The 18,142-nt window shown below is 36.9% G+C and overlaps 7 protein-coding genes across 8 annotated transcripts; 2 read left to right on the forward strand and 5 right to left on the reverse strand.

Annotated features, from left to right (window-relative positions):
• Positions 1 to 654: 654 nt before the first annotated feature.
• On the reverse strand, positions 655 to 3,471 carry LOC104729844 (uncharacterized). Its single transcript, XM_010448869.3, has 8 exons — positions 3,188 to 3,471; positions 2,767 to 3,087; positions 2,395 to 2,678; positions 2,055 to 2,183; positions 1,844 to 1,966; positions 1,486 to 1,593; positions 1,148 to 1,326; positions 655 to 1,053 (listed from the first exon to the last, which is right to left on the reverse strand). The coding sequence occupies exons 1-8, from the start codon at positions 3,321 to 3,323 to the stop codon at positions 930 to 932; spliced, it is 1,404 nt and encodes a 467-aa protein (XP_010447171.1). The 5' UTR covers positions 3,324 to 3,471; the 3' UTR covers positions 655 to 929.
• A 346-nt stretch (positions 3,472 to 3,817) lies between these two features.
• LOC104729845 (uncharacterized) lies at positions 3,818 to 5,559 on the reverse strand. Its single transcript, XM_010448870.3, has 5 exons — positions 5,116 to 5,559; positions 4,678 to 4,874; positions 4,479 to 4,577; positions 4,204 to 4,255; positions 3,818 to 4,115 (listed from the first exon to the last, which is right to left on the reverse strand). Exons 1-5 carry the CDS (start codon positions 5,351 to 5,353, stop codon positions 3,952 to 3,954), a joined length of 750 nt encoding a protein of 249 aa, XP_010447172.1. The 5' UTR covers positions 5,354 to 5,559; the 3' UTR covers positions 3,818 to 3,951.
• Positions 5,560 to 6,209: 650 nt separating this feature from the next.
• On the forward strand, positions 6,210 to 7,243 carry LOC104729846 (uncharacterized). The gene has a single exon (XM_010448871.2). The coding sequence runs from the start codon at positions 6,253 to 6,255 to the stop codon at positions 7,096 to 7,098; it is 846 nt and encodes a 281-aa protein (XP_010447173.1). The 5' UTR covers positions 6,210 to 6,252; the 3' UTR covers positions 7,099 to 7,243.
• Positions 7,244 to 8,721: 1,478 nt separating this feature from the next.
• LOC104729847 (uncharacterized) lies at positions 8,722 to 9,811 on the forward strand. Its single transcript, XM_019233468.2, has one exon. It carries the CDS (start codon positions 8,768 to 8,770, stop codon positions 9,722 to 9,724), a length of 957 nt encoding a protein of 318 aa, XP_019089013.2. The 5' UTR covers positions 8,722 to 8,767; the 3' UTR covers positions 9,725 to 9,811.
• A 2,775-nt stretch (positions 9,812 to 12,586) lies between these two features.
• LOC104729848 (histone H3.3-like) lies at positions 12,587 to 13,606 on the reverse strand. The gene is made up of 4 exons (XM_010448873.2): positions 13,421 to 13,606; positions 13,244 to 13,320; positions 13,058 to 13,148; positions 12,587 to 12,975 (listed from the first exon to the last, which is right to left on the reverse strand). The coding sequence occupies exons 1-4, from the start codon at positions 13,490 to 13,492 to the stop codon at positions 12,805 to 12,807; spliced, it is 411 nt and encodes a 136-aa protein (XP_010447175.1). The 5' UTR covers positions 13,493 to 13,606; the 3' UTR covers positions 12,587 to 12,804.
• A 322-nt stretch (positions 13,607 to 13,928) lies between these two features.
• On the reverse strand, positions 13,929 to 14,953 carry LOC104729849 (uncharacterized). The gene is made up of 5 exons (XM_010448874.3): positions 14,794 to 14,953; positions 14,690 to 14,711; positions 14,501 to 14,606; positions 14,303 to 14,410; positions 13,929 to 14,191 (listed from the first exon to the last, which is right to left on the reverse strand). The coding sequence occupies exons 1-5, from the start codon at positions 14,852 to 14,854 to the stop codon at positions 14,090 to 14,092; spliced, it is 399 nt and encodes a 132-aa protein (XP_010447176.1). The 5' UTR covers positions 14,855 to 14,953; the 3' UTR covers positions 13,929 to 14,089.
• Positions 14,954 to 15,292: 339 nt separating this feature from the next.
• LOC104729851 (putative protein phosphatase 2C 63) lies at positions 15,293 to 17,669 on the reverse strand. 2 transcript variants are annotated; one of them, XR_015574979.1, is made up of 5 exons: positions 16,979 to 17,453; positions 16,458 to 16,837; positions 16,229 to 16,296; positions 15,860 to 16,096; positions 15,293 to 15,771 (listed from the first exon to the last, which is right to left on the reverse strand). XR_015574979.1 is itself a non-coding variant. In XM_010448875.3 (4 exons), the coding sequence occupies exons 1-4, from the start codon at positions 17,235 to 17,237 to the stop codon at positions 15,499 to 15,501; spliced, it is 1,149 nt and encodes a 382-aa protein (XP_010447177.1). In that variant the 5' UTR covers positions 17,238 to 17,669; the 3' UTR covers positions 15,293 to 15,498. The 2 variants fall into 2 exon arrangements, 1 of the variants encoding a protein (XP_010447177.1); XM_010448875.3 differs by lacking the exon at positions 16,229 to 16,296 and having other exon boundaries at positions 16,979 to 17,669.
• Positions 17,670 to 18,142: the final 473 nt, after the last annotated feature.

The raw sequence follows: 18,142 nt of genomic DNA on the forward strand, positions 1-18,142 counted from the left end.
CAATTAATATAGTATCTATATTGTAATAAATTCACTACTACATATCAACCCAAAAATCCCCAAAATTTTTGAACTTGGCTAATCATGGAAACCACTACTACTCATGTATTTATGGCCACTAAAAAGATTTGCTTTCTATTTCGGTATATAAAAAGGGCTTTTCACATTTTAAAATAGAAAATAAAGAAAAAAAGGTTACCACATATGTCGAGATGTTGTTGGCTATTTTGTCAGATCTCCACCTAAAAGTAGAAACCGATAGAGTTGCATTCATCATAGCCCCCATCATCATCTATATTATTAAAAGTTTGCTTATATGCCGACGATTGACATCTTAATAAAGAAAACACATAGCCGTACATAATTATATTCCTAATACACTCTTCTAGAGATCATTCCGTGGATGGGTTTTACATTTTCAATTTGTTTTTTATTTCCCTTCATCAAACAATTTGTCCTTGTTTTAAACCTAAAGGTGAAAGAAAAACACACAAGACAAAATCCTTGTCGGCAATGTAAATATACACACAATTTTCAAAAATCTCTTTAACATAAATGTTGTCGATGAATTTCTCAAGCTGGAGTATTTTTTGTTCTTTGTCTATCTATTTTACTATTTACTCTAGTTAGAGTAGAGAACCTCTTTCACTAAAATTCTCAAACAAATCTTTTCTATTGTAGAACATGTTCAAGTATTCGAACAAAAAAACAATCGTTGCAAAAAATTCTACATCGGAATGCTTTTCTACTCAAAAGATGAACTCAATGCGAACTGTTGTTGAAAAACTGTAAAAAAACTGGATCATTCCAGTTCTTGCGTTCTTCCTGACTCCTCTTAGCTTGAATAATGGATAGGACAATGCAGAAACAATTGGGACTAACCTTGCAGAGTTGTAGTTTTCATGAATACCAATGGAGATAGATTGGCCTTAACTATTGTAATTATCAAGGCCAAGGTCTCTCAGTGCATCAGTTGCAGCGGCTCTACATAACTCATTATTGGCCTTAGCAGTCCTTATCAGCTTCTCAATTCCATTGGCAAGCAGAATAGTTCTGTAGTGTAAAGCAGACAGAATTTGTGATATCATAAAAGAGTTTGTGATATGTGCATATATTTGGATGAATTTTTTGGAAACAGGATAGTTACCTGTTCTCTGCATTTCTGACAGCCATGTTCCGTATCATGTTGCAAGCGTTTCTCTGCATTTGAGCCGCTACTGGGAACCTCTTCATAGCTTGGACCGCTAGATCACCAGCTCCGGCTTCTATAGCCTTGGCTGCGTGATCTGGTGATCTCAGACAGATTATAGAGATTATCAACATGACCTGAACCAACCAATATATCTTGGGTCAATCATAAGGATTATGCACTCAGACCTTAGTGCTACAAGAAACAATTCTTCTCTCGACATTACGTTCTTATCTAGTGGAAAACTGCCATGGACGTGACCTGTAGTAAGGGGGTTTTCATTTGGTTTTACTTACCTCTTGTATGACTAGAGGATCATCGGAGAATCGTTGTGCAAGTCTGATTAGCTTGTCGAGACCCCGCTTCTCTACTATGGTACTCTTGTTAGAGTCACTTCCTGCCAACTAGATATTAAAATACACAGTTTAGACAAACATTTCTCACGCGTGATTGCAATGCTAATCTAAATCAGTAACTCTAGGCTTTCGAAAAGCTTAAATTTCGAGAACATGCATTTATTGGATAAACATGAACACAAGCTACTCTCAATATGGTGTGGCAAATACTTGAAACGCCATATTTAGAGAAGGGATTTGAATAACTGAAGACAAAAACAAAAGAGGCAGCCTGTAGGACAGTTTAGAAGCTATTCACCTTAGACAACAGAGAACAACATATCTTAGCAGCAGTTTTGTTGCCTTGTTCACCGCTATCATCAATACACCGAAGAAGTGTATCTATTCCACCAATTTCAGCAATAGATTTACATATTTCATCCTGTTTACAGCAAAACCAGATGAGGAATTTGTAACGACTTAACCAGATACAAATGTTATGACACAGAGATTTCAACTATGAGACTCACATTTACAGCAATTGCTTTTAACGCAATACTTGCTGACACCAAGCTATCAGATCCAATCCCTGCCTGTAATGCTTCGGTGAGGGCTGTTGCAATCCCTAATTTCGCGAAAGTTCGTGCATAACCATAAACCTATAAAACACATGAAAGCAAGAATCTAGCTGAATTTATGCTCTCAAGGCATGTCCACGAATAAGCACAGAAAAGACTATTTATTTTGCCATGGTTTCAAACACAAAACACAACGAGTTATAAATGTATGCTAAGTGTTCCATAGCTGTTTAAGATGCATTTTCTACTTAATTTGATTCACACAGTCCAAACGAATGTAAAACCTACTTACTTGGGAAGCGACAACACGGCTGTCATCTGGAGTCAAAAGAACACAAATAGCATCATACAGAGCTCGAACGGTAGTCTTACTCTCTCTCTTCAGCACTTGTAGAATAAGTTCATCGATTTTCAATTCCATGAATGATTGTTTCACAACTTCATTACCAGTTGATGCAGCAGCAACAACAGCAAAACCAGCATCCAACGAATCAGAATCAGAGATCGAATTACTCAATAGACCAACAATAATACTTGGTCCAGTACAATTCCTGAATGCTTCTGTGCTCTGAATGTCTACAATTGAATTAAAAACACGATTCAACATCAATTCAAAATTATAAACACTTAAAAAAAATACTAACTCCAGAACATAAGTCATTACCATGGATCAACACAGCCAAAGCTTTCAAACAAGGAACAACAATACGATTACGATTACTTCCAGGAGCTATCTTGATTTTGGAACAAAGAGAGCATGTTAAATCCACAGCACCATGTTTCGTCGCGATTGCAGTGTTCCCTGAATCTTGTTGGCTGCAACAAAGCTCGTTGAGCTTGACGAACAAACTCGAAATCTCATCCAAATCCTCATCTCGAAGAGGTCCTTCTATGGAAACACTATCGAATTCTTTAAGTCTATCTAAACAAGCAATCACGGGATTGTCCTTGATGCTACTTTCTCCTGGTACACATGTAATGATCCCTGTGTAGCATAAACAAACACAAATTGAAGTTAACGCAGACTAATAAATCCAGTTTGAGAGAAAAGGGAAAAAAGAAAAATAGATTTGTATTTTACGGACCGGAGAGATCGACGCCTTGGAGCTTGAGAGTGTGGAGAGCGTCTTCGAGAGCTTCGGAGGGTTCCATTCCAAGATCTTCAACATTTTCCCTCACTAGATCGTCGAACGCCTCTTGAGATATTGCACGTACACCCATTTCTCCTTCCTCCGCCGCTTCGATTCGATAGATCGGAAAAGATTGCTTTCAAATTGAGTTTGGAAGTAGAAAAGGGCGAAAGTAATTTACACTCACTGTAATTTGAAAGCGGAAAAAAAAATAAAAGAAAATATACAAAAAATAACCCAAGAGATTGTCATAAAACGACATCGTTTATCACCAGACGGTGTTAGTAAAACGATATCGTTTCGCAAGAGCTTCTCAGAAACGACATCGTTTGTCATCAAGTTCTGATACCACAGGCACTGTTTCTTTAAGCAAAAAGTCTGGAAGACTATTCTACTTCAGATGATGACAGATTGAGGATGGAAATTTCGAAGCTAAAATTTTAAATCTGCAACTTTACATAGACCACTCATCATCACTCTCTTTTAGAATATTCACTTCTACTCTTTTGTTCAAACCCTTTGATCATCTAACCAAGATCCTTTTAAGATTAAAACTTTTTTCAGAGATAACTATTTTCCCATCACTTTCTTTTTTACTGTAATAACATCTGGAATCTTATTCTATGTTAAACTGCACAAACTCGAGGTTTCTATGATCTACCATTCATATCCACAAGGATCAAACTGCACAAGACTTCATAAAATTCACTTGTCTGTTACTATTTTTCCCTTAAATCTCTTTCCGGCTCCTCCTCGATTACTGCAGCTGCTAGATGTCTAACCTGCTGAGCAAGGCGTCTCCTCCGATAGATCCCTACTAAGCGCAGAATCAGGATCATAGCTATGGCAGCATAGTCAAAAACTGTCACTATTCTGAACCCGCCTGTAGGAAAACGGGAAAAAATCAATCTTGGAAAGCTTAAAGCCTTAAACCCCGTCATTGCTGGTTTATGACTTGTGAGGTAACTTACCCGTTGGGATGAAGTTAAACTCTGCGGCAGTGTAAAGGGTACTCATGAACATCTGCAAACACCGGAAGAAACTTTAGTTTCTCACCTTTCAATGAGAGAAAGCAAAAACAGAATATATATATCCTATGATGATTACAGAGAGTGAGATATTATGTGTAGTCTTGCTTGGCTATTAGTAGTACAGACAACGAATGGCAACAAGAATAAGTAGGTAGAGAGAGAATAACCAAACACTAAACTATGAAAAGTAAATTACAGGGTAAGATGTTCTTAACTGCAAAGATGCGCACTTCGTGAAAATAGAGATTGTTCACATCTGTATCCATCATATGCCACACCATTCTCTTCATTAGAAAAGGCAGCTCGTGCACCTTCTGAAATATTCGAAAGATGGTGGTTTTGCCAAGTTAAGAAATGCATCAGACAGTAAAGAGAAGCAACCAAAAAAAACTCATAGAAACAAAAAGACCATACCTGAACAAAGCCAGTTAAACCTCCAACAAAGAGACGGTTATACCTACGGACTTTATCAAGAACCTCCTTAACCTCTTGCTCCTGACGCTCTAGCAAAGATGCTTCTGGTGACAACTTAGTGATGAGCCGAACACACATAGGACACTTACAAGGCCTAGATACTGCAGCATAGTTCCAGTACTGCAAGATACAATTTCCTGTATAATAAATTCAACAAGCTTAATAAGCAAACCCTGAAGAGCATTGCAAACAACACTCCATAGGCACAGCAAAAAGATTCAAAATTTATTGATTAGACAAAAGGGTTCTCCCAAGACTAGAACCCTAAATCAAAATTCCAAACCAAGATAAGCAATTCTCACGTTTCCAATAGAAAGACACAAACTTGATAGATACTTCTTCAAATGTAAAGATGAAATTAAGCTCAAAAAGACTAACCGCAATACCAATGACCACAATTCCCACGACAAGGAACCGTAAAAGAGCTGAAACAGATCGGACAAATGTCATCCTCTGGAGGCGTCTCGCTCTCTTCACGATTCTCCGCTTCTCCAATCTTCCTCTCCTCAGCAAGAACGACGGCGTTCGACGACTCCACAAGCTCGTTCCGATCAAGATTATCCGTTACCGCGGAGGCGTTAACCTCCGGCAAAACCTCGTCGGTTGTTACCTCCATCTCTTCCTTCCTCCTCCTAACTGTTGTAGAATACTCGGCAAACCTCTTCTTCCTCTCCGTCTTGGAAGTTTCCTTATTTCCAAATAACAAAAAGGTTAATTTGGATATTATTATTATTAGATTATAATTACAACAGTTGGATAAGTAAAAAATTCAAAGCGTGTTTTAGAAGAGTTAATGACCGATTTGTCCTCGCTCTTTTCAGCAAGGTAACGTACCGACTTTAGGCAAAGGAGTCATTTTAGTGGGGTAGTTGGATTTTATAGGTGAACACATGTCAGATTCTTCAATTTATTAGTGTACTACCAAATTCATCCATATTAATTTGTGTTTGTTATAAATAGTTTTTTTTTCGTTTAATCACCCATAACATTTTAATAAAATTAATTAAAAATAGCATGAAATAGTAAAAGTGAAAACTATTTAATGATTTTTTTGCCTTGTTCTGTGACTGTGTTCATATGAACAATTACTTTTGAAATATTTTTTGGGGTTCTGCATTGCGAATTTTTATTGTAGGTTTGTACGTTTCTCCATGTTAAATGTCACTCACTTCTTACATGTGTTATACGAAACTGATATCAACAAGGACCACGCTTCTTTCCTTGCTTTCCACTTTTATTTTTGTTAAAATTAAAACTAAAGTCAATTAGGAATGGAAGAATCTAATTAATATCGTAATATGATGATAAAGACAAGGGCTAGATCAGATTTATCTGATCCACTTGTTTATAAATATGGATACGGATCAAAAAATTATTTCCTATGTAATATGGGAACCGACTCTAACCCATCCTAGTCTCTATAAATACAGAACCTCTAAACTCCAAAGATCTCACAAAAGCAAAACAAACAATAAAAAGAAGAAGAGAAAGCAATCAATATATTTGATCAAAGCGATGGGTCTATCTACGGCACGCAAGCTACTCGTAGTTTTCCTGGTTACTGCGTTCGTCTTCTCCGGGAGTGCTGACGCCTGGAGCTGGAGTTGGGGTTCTGGTTCCAACGGGGGTTGGGGATGGAGCTCCGGCAACTCTGGCGGTTCTTCTGGCTCGGGTTCTGGTGGTTCAGAACACTCTAACTCAGGTGGTTCAAGCTGGGGTTACGGATGGAGCTCAGACGGAACAAATATTGACTGGGGTTGGGGAAGCAGCTCTGGCTCAAACCATTCTAGCGGTACTGGCTCTACACGCAAAAGTCACAGCCCTGGCCAAAATCACTCAAGCGGCACTAACCCTACACACAACAACCATAGTTCGGGCTCAAACCACTCAAGCATCGTTGGTTCTACACACAACAATCATAGCTCGGGCTCAAACCACTCAAGCATCACCGGTTCTACACACAACCACACGGCTCCAATAAGGAGGGGGAGAAAGATTGAGGTTACTGTGTGGAAAAACGGATACGGTTACACAGAATGGGCTACAAAGCATGCCCCTTTCTACGTCAACGATATTCTTGTTTTCACGTACAACAACAAGAATGATCAAACCCAATCCAAGACGACGAAGCACCACAACAACAACAAGAACGACGTCTACTTGCTTCCAGACATGAAGAGTTTCAAGACATGCGATTTGGCCAGAGGCAAGAAGCTGGCCGCACGAGGAGGTTCATCATGGGGCTTCAAGTTACTTCTACGTAGGGTTCAGACTTACTACTTCGTCAGTGGAGACCACAACGGCTGCAACCACAACATGAAGTTCTCTGTCCACCCGATTCTACACCCTTCTTCCCACTAACTATAGATCCACTTGTTCTTTCCTTTTCTTTGAAGTTTAAACTTTGAGTTAGTTCTGCGCGGGGGTTTTTTTTTTCTATTAGTTAACCTTTGTTTATATAAGTCATTTAAAGTTTTATATATGGAATGATTATTACTTTTACAAAGTTACAGTTAACAGTTTTCTTCCACTAGAGTAAGAAGTTTAATATTTTGAAACTGAAGACTTATATGCAATTACCTAATTCGCTGACAAGTTGTTGTAAACGAGGCTTGCTTAGCTTCATGAATCATGAGGAAGCATGATCAAGATTTTGGGATAAATAAAATAACCTATATATAGTACCTTTATTAGTACTTACCAATTGATGTTTGAGTAATCTATCGCCTCATGTAGACCAAACCAGAAAACATATAACTCCATTGTTGATGTATTGATTACATACTACAAGTGAAACAGAAAAGAGGAAGCAACATTGTTCATCAAAACAGGTGAAGAATCTTGATCCGCATAATTCTGAAATGACACAGACTGACAGACAGATCTCAGGTTACTGGCACGACACATAAGCCTAAGACATAACTTGTAGCTTATGAATATTTGTATGGAAAGCTTCAGATCTTAGAGAGCATCAAGGGAAGATGGTTATCTGAGACCTCGATTTCGCTGTATGTACTCAAAGAAGAAGCCAACCTCGCAGCCAATTGATGTTTACACTTGCAAAAAGAACCATCAGAATTACACAAAGTCAGTAACAGTAGACACAAACTCTAAACGTAAAAGGAATCATCTGAATAAAAAAAGAGTCATACACATAGTTGCTCTCCTCTACTATAACGGGCCTTTAGTCTTGGAAGCGCTTGTGCCTATTAAGGATAAGCAGCAGACACCAGACAGCTTCACCCAAGTTAAAATTAAACTCAAATCATATTATCGCATGTTCTATTACAAATTTACAAATGAATTCCAAGAAACATGAGCTTCCATTAAACTGAACAGCACGTTACGACGAACTCTGTCTTCAAACAGGGGATAAACAACTTACCAGAGAAGATCCGTCTACAATGTTGCCATAGTCCTCACGTCTCTGTGACTGTAACCCACCATGATTGTTTTCTTGGAACTGTCTATATTTACTACCATAACTCAAAGATTTTATGCTGTTGACGTCACTGAGCATCGAGGTGCAGGAATCTTATTTCAGCCAGTTTCTTCTAATAGGGAATATTGTGTTACAACATGCATGTAACTCTCTCTCTCTCTCTCACAGTTCCCCGAGTGTCGAAAAAGTGGGACAAATCGATGTCAGGAGCTGAAGTTCCATGTTAAATGTAGCTCACTTCTTGCGTGTTTTATACGAAACTGATATACCACGCTTCTTTCCTTGCTTTGCACTCTTATTTTGGTTGAAATAAAACTAAAGTCAATTAGGAATTGGAAGAATCTATAATATCGTATATGATGATAAAGACAAGGGCCTAGATAGATTTATCTCATCTACTTGTTTACAAATATGGATACGGATCAAAATTGTATTTCCTATGTAATTTGGGAACCGACTCTCTAACCCATCCTAGTCTCTATAAATACAGAACCTCTAAACTTTAAAGAGCTCATAAAAGCAAAGCAAACAAAAACAAAAAGAAAAAAGAGAAAGCAATCAATATATTTGATCGAAGAAGAAGAAGCTATGGGTCTATCTACGGCACGCAAACTACTCGTTGTTCTCCTGGTTACTGCGTTCTTCTTCTCCGGGAGTGCTGAAGCCTGGAGCTGGAGTTGGGGTTCCGGCCAGTCCGGTTCCAACGGGGGTTGGGGATGGAGCTCCGGTAACTCTGGCGGCGGTTCTTCTGGCTCGGCTTCTGGTGGTTCAGAAGACTCTAACTCGGGTGGTTCAAGCTGGGGTTGGGGATGGAACTCAGACGGAACAGATATTGACTGGGGTTGGGGGAGCAGCTCTGGCTCAAACCATTCTAGCGGTACTGGATCTACACGCAAAAGTCACAGCCCTGGCCAAAATCACTCAAGCGGCACTAGCCCTACACACAACAACCATAGTTCGGGCTCAAACCACTCAAGCATCGTTGGTTCTACACAAAACAACCATAGCTCCGGCTCAAACCACTCGAGCATCGTTGGTTCTACACACAACAACCACAGCTCTGGCTCAAACCACTCAAGCATCAACGGCTCCACACACAACAACCACAGCTCCGGCTCAAACCACTCAAGCATCACCGGTTCTACACACAACCACACGACTCCAATCAGAAGGGGGAGAAAGATTGCGGTTACTGTGTGGAAAAACGGATATGGTTACACAGAATGGGCTACAAAGCATGCCCCTTTCTACGTCAACGATATTCTTGTTTTCACGTACAACAACAACAATGATCAAACCCAATCCAAGACGAAGAAGCACCAGAGCAACAAGAACGACGTCTACTTGCTCCCAGACATGAAGAGTTTCAAGAGGTGCGATGTGGCCAGAGGCAAGAAGTTGGCCGCACGAGGAGGTTCATCATGGGGCTTCAAGTTGCTTCTGCGTAGGGTTCAGACTTACTACTTCGTCAGTGGAGACCACAACGGCTGCAACCAGAACATGAAGTTCTCTGTCCACTCGATTCCAGACCCTTCTTCTCATTAATTATGTAGATCCACTTGTTCTTTCCTTTTCTTTGAAGTTTAAACTTTGAGTGGGTGTATTCTATTTCAGATAAAGCTCTGAAGAAGAGTTTCAATAATAAATGCAAAAGTATGAAAACACAAACATGAAACTTATATATGCAAAAGCTTGTGAAAGCACACACAAAGCTGAAAGCCATGCGGCTCTGCTTTATTAGTACTTACTTGATTTGATGCGGCTAAACGTAAACACGAAACAGAGTAGAAGAAGGAAACAACCAACAAAGTGTCATTCTGCCAAATATCTCTTTTTCTATTAGTAAACCATTTGTTATATGAGTCATTTAAAGTTTTATGGAATGATTATTACTTTTACAAAGCTATATGTAGTTTTTTTCCACTGGAGTAAGTTTAATAGTAACAAATCACACCATTATTACTTTTACAAAGCTAGTAGTCTTCATTAAGAAACAAACCAAGATACGTCATCCTACCATCTATAATAATTTTTATTGTCTTCATTGTCATGCAATTTTTTGTCTTCTTGGAGAACTTTCCATGTATGTCACAAGTGGAATAAAGCAGGAAAATGTATTCTGTTTTCAAATAAAGCTCACAAGAAAAGTTTCAATAATAACAGCAAAAATATGAAAACACAAACATGAAACTTATTTATGCAAAAGCTTCTGAAAACAAAATGTGAAACATTTGGAGCTCGAGTTGTTCACAATGTGCTCTGACCCAAGTCCAGAGAGTTGTTGAGTTTCTCATTATAAGCAACCACATAAGGAAGCAATGCAGAGTCCACGATCTTGCTTCCCTCAGCAATGTATTGCATGTGTAAGTCGCTGCATCACTGTAAAAAAGAAGAGACAGTCGATAAATTAATAACCCGCAGACAAAGGCAACAAGCAAATTGTTCATCCTACTACTAGAGATGATAGACATACAAAAGAAACTGGTGTAATCAAGAGCTTTACATAGTTTAAAAGTGGTGAGATCAAACAAAGAAGAAGAAGAAGAGAGTTTTAAAGGAAAACACCACAGACAATTCAAGATTCAACTCTCACCACTAATTACATTTCCAATATATATACAGTAAAACCTCTATAAATTAATAAACACTTTAAACTAATATTTGCTGGTCCCAAGTTGGTCCAGTGTAAAAAATAGTAAAATTCGATAAGATAATAAGATAATATTTTTTTTTGAAATTCTTTTGTAAAATATGGTCTCAATAATATCATAAATTAATAATCATGTAATTTTCATATATATATAATCTGCTGATATAAATGTATATTTTATTATTTTGGTTTTTTTCAAGAGCTCATATATAAACAATTGTTATGTTGTATTTTCAAACTATATTGATATAAAATATTATATAACATGTCATAAAAATAGTTAATTTTAAAAAAAGTTTTCAAATTTCTAAATATGCATCATTTTCACTTTGATAGTTTTATAGGCTATTAAAATACGACAATTAATATTACTATCGATAAATTTAAATTTATGTATGTCATGTGTATAATTGATATTGTTTATAATATTTATAATTTATAATCAATAATGTTTTCTATAATTTACAAATTCAATTCTAAAACTATAAAATTTATAACATCAGAAAGTCTAATCTTCTTTTGCTAAAATTTTCTCGACTAATAATTTTTTAGAATTTAAACAATTAAAATATATATTTATAAATTAATAATTACACTATAAAATAATAAATATTACTATAAATTAATAAAACGTCATGGTCCCAATATCACTGATTTAAAGAGGTTTTACTGTATAATCCAATTCTTTTCTTCTCTTTTATTGTTTTTGATAAGACCCAAAATCCAGTTTCTTGCGCTAAACGCGACCAAAAGAGCGACCACGAAAGAACGGAATAAAAAATAAAAAAGACGTGAATCTAGAGACAGAGTTTATCATACCTTGCGTGGTTTCGAGCGCTCTCTCCCAGTCAGAATCCAGTTTATCATACCTTGCTGATCAATGGCGATCAGATTGAAATCAACGGCGATCTGCGTGGTTTCAAGCGCTCTCTCCCAGTCAGAATCCAGTTTTGTACTATCTATGTTCGTAAATTACGAACCTCCAGCAACTTCCTAGAAAATAGAGTTTCTAAATATAAGAATAAATATATAGTATGTCAAAACTATTTATATAGAAAATAAAAGATGAGTATATATATTTTGTGGTGGAGTTAGAGAAGGATTAAAGTTTTCTCCAACTCATATGACAACCATGAAATTATAAATTTTAATTTAGCTTTTATTAAATTAATTAATATGTACATGTCTAAGCAACATGTTGACACCCCTCAAGTAAAAATATAACTCCGACCATCTTTTCATGTCTTTTTTTCTATAATTTTAAGATATTAACATATGATCATTGGATTTTTTTTGACAAATTGTTGGACTTACTTAGTCGATTGTATATTTGTATGGCTAAACATAATTATAAATTAATTCAATCCGTTTAAGTTTTTTTTTCTTTTTTACATTAAACTAGTCTTTTTCTCTTTTGGTGAAGTTTAAATTAATCTTTCATTAAAAGATAAATTGTAATATTCACCTAATTAGGCCTATTTTTTATCCACTAAAAGCACATTGAAAAGAAAAAACACAGTAATTAGGCCTCTAGGGCAATAACACGAATAATTGGGCCGAGGTCGATCTTAAATGGCCAATTCCCTTGATTTCGTGCCCCCCAACTGGGCCCAAGTTGTCCGATAAACGGACAAACGTAAACACGAAACAGAGTAGATTCAACAAAACTGTTGTTGAAACAGAGAAGAAACAAAAGTGGATTAATAAAATTTTCTCCAAGAACAATGATCAACAACGATCATTGAGGAACACATCTCCAAGAACAATGCTCATCAATTCAAAGAGAAGCAAATCATATCATCAGTAACCAAATTCATAATATCTCAGAAAAAAAAAAAGCTCTCAAGATCATTGTATTTTTAGTTATAAAAAGAAGAGACTAACACCAAATCAAAACGAAACGAAAGATAAGAATAAAATCCAGTAAAGACAATAAGAAAACCCTAGCTAGATAAAGATCATATAGAACAAATCTCTAAGCACGCTCCCCACGAATCCTTCTTGCGAGCTGAATGTCTTTAGGCATAATCGTAACCCTCTTGGCGTGAATGGCACAAAGGTTAGTGTCTTCAAACAAACCCACCAAATACGCCTCAGCAGCTTCTTGAAGTGCTAACACAGCATGGCTCTGGAATCTCAGATCCGTCTACACATAACAAACCGAGATTTAAAACAAATTGATTAGAATCAAGATACATAAACTAGGGTTTTAAGATCCATAATAATACCTTGAAGTCTTGAGCGATTTCACGAACAAGACGCTGAAACGGAAGCTTACGGATCAACAACTCTGTGCTCTTCTGGTACTTACGAATCTCACTGTTTGATTTCCACAAACCAAACCGACTTCAGAACTTTTTAAAACAATGATGAGACGGGAGAAAGAAGAAAGAAATCGTGAAAATTTTACTTACCGGAGAGCGACGGTTCCGGGACGGTAACGGTGAGGCTTCTTGACACCACCGTTGGTTGGCGCAGATTTCCTCGCCGCCTACGTTACGGAATACACAATCAATAGTTACATGCAAAATTCGAAAACCCTAGCTAGAAGATACTCAAACTTAACAAATTCCAAAACTAAAAGAACGAACCTTGGTGGCGAGTTGCTTCCTCGGAGCTTTACCTCCGTGTGATTTTCTCGCGGTTTGCTTCGTACGAGCCATGAGCTTTTCCTTCCTTAATCAAGAAAAAAGATCTGAGAACGATGAACGATTTGAATCACAGAGACAGAGAGAGCTTACTTATGTGTTTTTTTTTTTTGAACTTTGGGTGGAGATGAGAGATTATTAGTAAATAAAAAAAGATTTATATAGTGAGGGAATTAAGGTGAAATTAGGTCGGTTAATTTTGGGAGATTAATGAAGGACTAGTTTCCATAGACGTGCGATTATAATGACATGTTTCGACGGTCCAGATTTTATTTAAGGATTACGTTGCGATCCTCGTCTTCGATTCTTATTGGTCCATTTAACTAGTTAATCTGACTGTTTTTGTTGTTTGGTTTCCAAAAAAGTTTACGAGCAAAGTTCTAAAGGCCAAAGAGCCAGAACTATGGCCTCATATAACTTCATTGTTGATGGATTGATCACATACTACAAGTGAAACAGAAAAGAGCAAGCAATATATAGGTGAAGAATCTTGATCCGCATATATAATTCTCAAAAGACACAGATAGATAGATCCCAGGTTACTCTGGCACGACGCATAAGCCAAAGACATAACTTGTAGCTAATGAATATTATTATTTTGTATGGAAAGCTTCAGATCTTAGAGAGGATCAAGACAAGATGGTAATCTGAGACCTCGATTTCGCTGTATGTACCCAAAGAAGAAGCCAACCTCGCAGCCAATTGATGCTTACACTTGCCAAAAGAACACCAGTAGAATTAACACAAAAGTCAGTAACATTAGATAACAAACTCTAAATCTAAAAGGAATCATCTAAATAAATAAATAAATAAAAAGAGTCATACACATAGTTGCTCTCCTCTGCTGACAACATCATAGAAGAAAGAATAACATCCACAGTAATCTCCTGGGAAGCAGAGATACTCTTCTCTCTTCTGAGATTCTCCCACAACCTGACAAAAAAACACAAACCAATCTTGTCAGATTATCAAATCTTTTGACTTTTCTTTGATAAACCAGTGGGATGTGTTGATCTCTCTCACCTGAAAGATTGATCTCCCACTAGGTAAGCCAGAGATTTTCTTCACACCTCTTTTGTCGATTATTCTGGTTGCTTTCTCAAGATTCTTACCAAACAACAAATGCAAGCTGATATTGCAAACAACAATTTGTAACATCAAACCCTAATCATACTCATCAAATCAATTGAATTGGTTTTGGGGATAACTAACATTGAGAGCTGTTCTTCGGTTACTGTCATAAAAAAAGGAACAATTCAACGAAATTGATTTATTATTGTAAACAAGGAAAAAGAAGAAGAAGTAAAAAAGATGACCTGAGCCGGTAGATTCAATGTCCGACCAAACGGCGTCTGCGACCATAAGTGTGACGCTCATCGTTTTGTGATTTTACTTCCGTGGGAAAGTTTCTGAGAATAGTCTTCCGGAATTGTTGAATTTGAGTTTGAAATTTTTGCTCTTCAATTCATTCTCAAAGCAACACATCCCACCATGTTAGGCTTGGGGCATTTGCGGTTCGGTTCGGTTCGAGTAAGACAAATTGTTCAGTTCATTCGGTCAAGGATTTGGACCAGATGAAATTTCGGTTTATTTTGTTTCAAAGTGTTCAATTCCAACGTTCAGTTTAATCGGTTTGGTTTGGAACTTTGGATCGAACGTTCAGTTGAATCAGTCACTTTTAATTTTAATTTTGGAAATTGGATTGGAAAGTGACTGATTATGCTCGGTTTAACAGTTTCAGATACCGATTATTTTGGTAAGTTTTGGAAAAAGTCGGCTACAATTGGACGGTTTCACACTAATCCAAAACTGCTATGCCCCAAAAGAAAAGGGTTTCGTTTTCTTCTTTGCTGGTAAAAGAATATACAAATCCAACTCCAATATTTAAGTAACAAAAAAAAACAATTTTTTGTAGTAAAAAACAAATAAACAAATGTGTAAACAAGTTGTTTTCTCCCTATTAGGATCTTTCCCAAGCAAACCATTTTTTAGTTTTTTTTTACCATAAAAATCAAAAGAAGTCAGTATAACACATTGAGTAATCTTCGTTGTTCTGCTTCATCAGCGTGTAACGAGTAGATGTCAGGTGGAGCTGTGATGCCTCCTTGCTGTACCAATTTAACATTCGATGAAGTAGAGGATTTATGCTGGTCGAGATATACAACAACTACGCTTATGTCGTCATGGAAATGTCGTCGAATTCCTCTTGCAATCTTCTTTATATCTCCATACCTCATTTCTCTCTTCTTTGCTGCTTCTTCCAGAGCTGCTCTAACAAGTCTCCGTGCAATCCCCTGTATAGATCCCGAAGAGTTAAAAATCTGAAGTAGTAGCTAACAGAGAGAGAAAGACACAAGCTCTTACTGTAGGGGCAAAACTTACATTTCTTGGGTGCTTGACGACGATTTCTACGGCTGCTTCATCACTAAGATGTTCCCAGAGACCATCTGATGCAAATATCAGAAACAAGTCCTGTGGCTTAAGTTTCCTTACTATAATGGAGGGTTCGGCTGTCATTGCTGGTCTCCTCAAAGGAATAGGAGTTCCATGTTGCTGGAATATAGGATCCCTGTAAAACTCCGGTTTCTTCAAGTATACATCCCCAATTGATCTCGATACCTATGTAGAATTGCAAATAAAAACGATTCAGCCAAACAATACAAATGAGCTCAACATTCATGGAAAGATCAATAACGAATACAAACAACCAAAAAAGCATGTATCTTCATTATCATGCAGAGCTCTGACTACCGTAAATTCTTAGAAAAGCACAAAATCCACTGGGGAAGAAACGTTGCAGGAGCCCGTGTGACGGATTCCTGGAACATCGCAAGCCCCCATTTATAAATAATGAAAAGAGAAAGAAAAAAACACCATCAGATTACACCTTTTATATATGAAAACACAATCATTAGAGATGCTATGTAAATGAAATCACGCAAGCAAGCAAGCCAACCAGAACTATATATATGAACTATACCTGAATAATGCCTTTAATCCTCCAAACTCCACGAGTGTAAATAACGATTTGTGAATCATCGGGGTTAAGTGCCTTAACCTCTTTTCTAACTTCTTCAACAGCAACATTATGATCAGTAGATAACCTTTCAGCTACTGCACTCTTTTTATCACTAACATCTCCTGGAACAACACTCCCAAGAACAGCTCTAGAGTCTCCAAGATTCGCAACATACAGAGTATCATTAGAGATAGCACCAACGAGACAACAAGATCCTACAGTAGCCATTTGAGGTTTCATAGGAAGAGATCGTTTAACCATATGACAAAACTCCTCTTCAGTTTCTTTAAACGCTTTTTTAATAACATCTACAGATAGTCCCCCATGTTCTCTTGCAAATTCTGCAATCATAAACCAAAAAAAAAAAACAATCCTTTTAATATTCACTAACAAGACCAAAACAGAGAGATCATAAAGAACAAAACTTTATAGCAAAAATCAAATCTTTCTTATGTTGAAATCAAGAGAAGTGAGATTATTACTGTGCATATAAGGAAAGAGGTGTCTGTTAACGAATCTAGAAGCTTCAGGACCGCCATGGCCATCGTAAACACCGACGTAAGTAGCGGAAGAAGAAGTGAACACCTGACTCTGATCTTCTAACCTGGAATTAGCTTGAACCACCGCAATCGAATAATCACCACCGGCATGAGGTCTTAATTCCGATTGCCAGAGTAAACCATCACCACTAGCTCTACTTCCCAAACACCGTTCCAGAGGCCGTGCTAAAGCTCGCAACATCTCACACCTTTACTGAGGGTTTTTCTGATACAAACAGTGTCGAGTACGACGAGTAGAGAGAAACAGAGAGAGAGAGAAAAATCAACGGGAAATTTGGATTCGATTGGATAGAGAATTTGATTCGTTTGATCTGATCGGTTTTGAAGAGATTTGTATGTGTGTGTTGTTGTTGAGTTGGTGGGTATAAAAGAATACCGCGTGAAGAAGAAGATGAATGAAGAAGAATCTGATAGAGATGACTTGGACTACTTAACTTGTGGGCCGTTCTTTATTATCCGACGTAGACTACGCGTCGTTTTTCTTTTCTATTTATGTTCTTTTTTGCCGTGCTTATTCTATATGCTTTCCTTTCTGCTTTTTCCAACGCGTTGTTTTTTTTCTTCTAAAATTTGTTTCTTCTCCATTTGGTATTTTTCCATATATATAGAGGGCAAACATATAAACGTCATTGCCGTATATATTATAATAAAAATAAATATCTTTCTTCTGGAACAATTAAAAAGACAAAAAAAAAAAAAAGCAAGTTCTGATGCGGTCCAACTAAAAAAAATATCTAAAATCAACAGCTACTTTTATGTCGTGTTTTTTGGAAAACTAATAAGATATTAATTTAAAATATTACAGGGTCAATGTCTAAACATTGTTTTTTAACAAAGGTAGGCCCTTTTGAAGTATAACAACAATGAGTCAGTATAATCAAAATTAAAATTGTGTATGTAAAAAAACCAAGCTTATTTTGTATTAAATATTATATATATGAAAATGTTGTAAATAAGAGAATGGGTAACGATGAGTAACGCTGTAGCTAACGTGTAAGCTGATAATATTTGCTTGTCAACTAAGATAGACACGGATAACTACTGAATACAATTTCCGGCTAATCTACTCATCTTAAAGTATTTATT

This window comes from Camelina sativa, chromosome 12 (assembly GCF_030686135.1).
Source record: "Camelina sativa cultivar CO46 ecotype springtype chromosome 12, ASM3068613v1".
Classification (NCBI taxonomy): Eukaryota; Viridiplantae; Streptophyta; class Magnoliopsida; order Brassicales; family Brassicaceae; genus Camelina; species Camelina sativa.

Excerpts from the sequence above, each read along its gene's own strand:
- LOC104729845 (XM_010448870.3), bottom strand. The coding sequence starts at position 5,353 with ATGGAGGTAACAACCGACGAGGTTTTGCCGGAGGTTAACGCCTCCGCG. Across the intron at positions 4,875-5,115 it reads TTGTGGTCATTGGTATTGCG|GAAATTGTATCTTGCAGTAC; the intron begins GTTAGTCTTTTT and ends TTTATTATACAG. Across the intron at positions 4,578-4,677 it reads GTTTAACTGGCTTTGTTCAG|AAGGTGCACGAGCTGCCTTT; the intron begins GTATGGTCTTTT and ends CGAATATTTCAG.
- LOC104729851 (XM_010448875.3), bottom strand. The coding sequence starts at position 17,237 with ATGTTGCGAGCTTTAGCACGGCCTCTGGAACGGTGTTTGGGAAGTAGA. Across the intron at positions 16,838-16,978 it reads CCTCTTTCCTTATATGCACA|AATTTGCAAGAGAACATGGG; the intron begins GTAATAATCTCA and ends TTATGATTGCAG. Across the intron at positions 15,772-15,859 it reads TCGTCAAGCACCCAAGAAAT|GGGATTGCACGGAGACTTGT; the intron begins GTAAGTTTTGCC and ends GGATCTATACAG.
- LOC104729846 (XM_010448871.2), top strand. The coding sequence starts at position 6,253 with ATGGGTCTATCTACGGCACGCAAGCTACTCGTAGTTTTCCTGGTTACT.
- LOC104729844 (XM_010448869.3), bottom strand. The coding sequence starts at position 3,323 with ATGGGTGTACGTGCAATATCTCAAGAGGCGTTCGACGATCTAGTGAGG. Across the intron at positions 2,679-2,766 it reads TTTGGCTGTGTTGATCCATG|ACATTCAGAGCACAGAAGCA; the intron begins GTAATGACTTAT and ends ATTCAATTGTAG. Across the intron at positions 1,594-1,843 it reads GTTGTTCTCTGTTGTCTAAG|TTGGCAGGAAGTGACTCTAA; the intron begins GTGAATAGCTTC and ends TTTAATATCTAG.
- LOC104729848 (XM_010448873.2), bottom strand. The coding sequence starts at position 13,492 with ATGGCTCGTACGAAGCAAACCGCGAGAAAATCACACGGAGGTAAAGCT. Across the intron at positions 13,321-13,420 it reads GGAAGCAACTCGCCACCAAG|GCGGCGAGGAAATCTGCGCC; the intron begins GTTCGTTCTTTT and ends TCCGTAACGTAG. Across the intron at positions 12,976-13,057 it reads AAATCGCTCAAGACTTCAAG|ACGGATCTGAGATTCCAGAG; the intron begins GTATTATTATGG and ends TGTTATGTGTAG.
- LOC104729847 (XM_019233468.2), top strand. The coding sequence starts at position 8,768 with ATGGGTCTATCTACGGCACGCAAACTACTCGTTGTTCTCCTGGTTACT.
- LOC104729849 (XM_010448874.3), bottom strand. The coding sequence starts at position 14,854 with ATGAGCGTCACACTTATGGTCGCAGACGCCGTTTGGTCGGACATTGAA. Across the intron at positions 14,411-14,500 it reads GTGGGAGATCAATCTTTCAG|GTTGTGGGAGAATCTCAGAA; the intron begins GTGAGAGAGATC and ends TTTTTTTGTCAG. Across the intron at positions 14,192-14,302 it reads GCAGAGGAGAGCAACTATGT|TGTAAGCATCAATTGGCTGC; the intron begins GTATGACTCTTT and ends TCTTTTGGCAAG.